We start from the raw sequence: 1,112 nt of genomic DNA, 5'->3' as shown, positions 1-1,112 counted from the left end.
ATGTATTTAGAAAATCTCACATTCAGAGTCAGTCTTGACCCATTTGTTGGCCTCAACACTTGAACGAGCTTCATCTATAATCTTATGATTATTCTCCAAGTACTTTTTTGCAATGGAATTTGAACGTTGTGGATGTATCTTCTTGTTGAGTATTGTCCTAAGCATCTGCACACAAGCAAACAATATATAGATTTCATCATTGCTCGTAATCGGATAATTTGGTCACATATATGTAGGTAGATAAAAGTACCTTTTCCATTCGAGTATTGGGCATAGTATCTCCTCTAGACAAATCAAGAAGATGAGGTGGAGTTTTGAAACCACTTGTGCAAACAAACATCTTCTTGAGAAGAAAAGAAAGCGATTTCTTCTTCCCGATTGTAACATCTGTATTAACCGCAGTTAGATCTTTGCTAGATTCTGTTTCTTCTTCTTCCTTGGGGCAGATATTGTTTCCAAGTGTTCCAATGGCTAGGAAGGTTTCTTCGTCTTGAGGCCAACCTTGGACTTCTTTACTCAAAGGAGGTCCTAATGATTCTTGAGCTATGTATACATCAAACGCATATGAAAAATATGAATAATATGCTCAATGATCTATGCAAATATCGTTCAAGTAGCCTATGAATACTTTACTCACAAGAATCTGAAGTAGACTCATGCTTCTTTCCGCTAAGCTTNCCATCTTCTGTTTCTCGCCATTGCTTGATGTCTGTTAATATATATGAGTTAATATGAATCTCATCTGGTCCTCAGAACAGAATTAATCACTAGGTTTTCGTTCAATGTGGCAGTTTTAGTTCATAATTTCTAGATATGCATCAATACAATACCTTTTTCTTTCCGGCAGTGTCGCTGNGATCAAAGAGGGATCAAACACTACACAAAGTTAAGTCAAATTAAACAATATATGAAAACAAACCTTCATATTTCAGAGACATATATAGGAGCACATGTATGTGTGTTTCTCCAAGAAATTTTCTTTTTCTGTCAATGATCTGTTTTTATCTCCTTGGATAACTTTAGAAGATAAAAGATGATCATAGTGGTCCCATGTTTTTAAAGACACAGTAAACACAAATCCCTGAAGCCAGCAAAAAGCCAGCGATTCAAAA

At 35.7% G+C, this 1,112-nt stretch overlaps 1 protein-coding gene across 1 annotated transcript in view; it reads right to left on the bottom strand.

The window, feature by feature from the left end:
* Positions 1-677, bottom strand: part of LOC104743395 — a gene marked incomplete at its 5' end in the record, with an annotated part of 1,335 nt that extends 658 nt beyond the window's left edge. The window contains 3 exons of the mRNA XM_019235473.1: positions 21-165; positions 251-543; positions 638-677. Of these exons, the coding sequence (XP_019091018.1) occupies positions 21-165; positions 251-543; positions 638-677 (478 nt within the window). The remainder of the gene's footprint in view (positions 1-20; positions 166-250; positions 544-637) is intronic.

Source organism: Camelina sativa, chromosome 14, assembly GCF_000633955.1.
Source record: "Camelina sativa cultivar DH55 chromosome 14, Cs, whole genome shotgun sequence".
NCBI classification, from domain to species: domain Eukaryota; kingdom Viridiplantae; phylum Streptophyta; class Magnoliopsida; order Brassicales; family Brassicaceae; genus Camelina; species Camelina sativa.
Note: the sequence above shows the minus strand (reverse complement) of the source record. Positions and strands in the feature narration are given on the sequence as shown.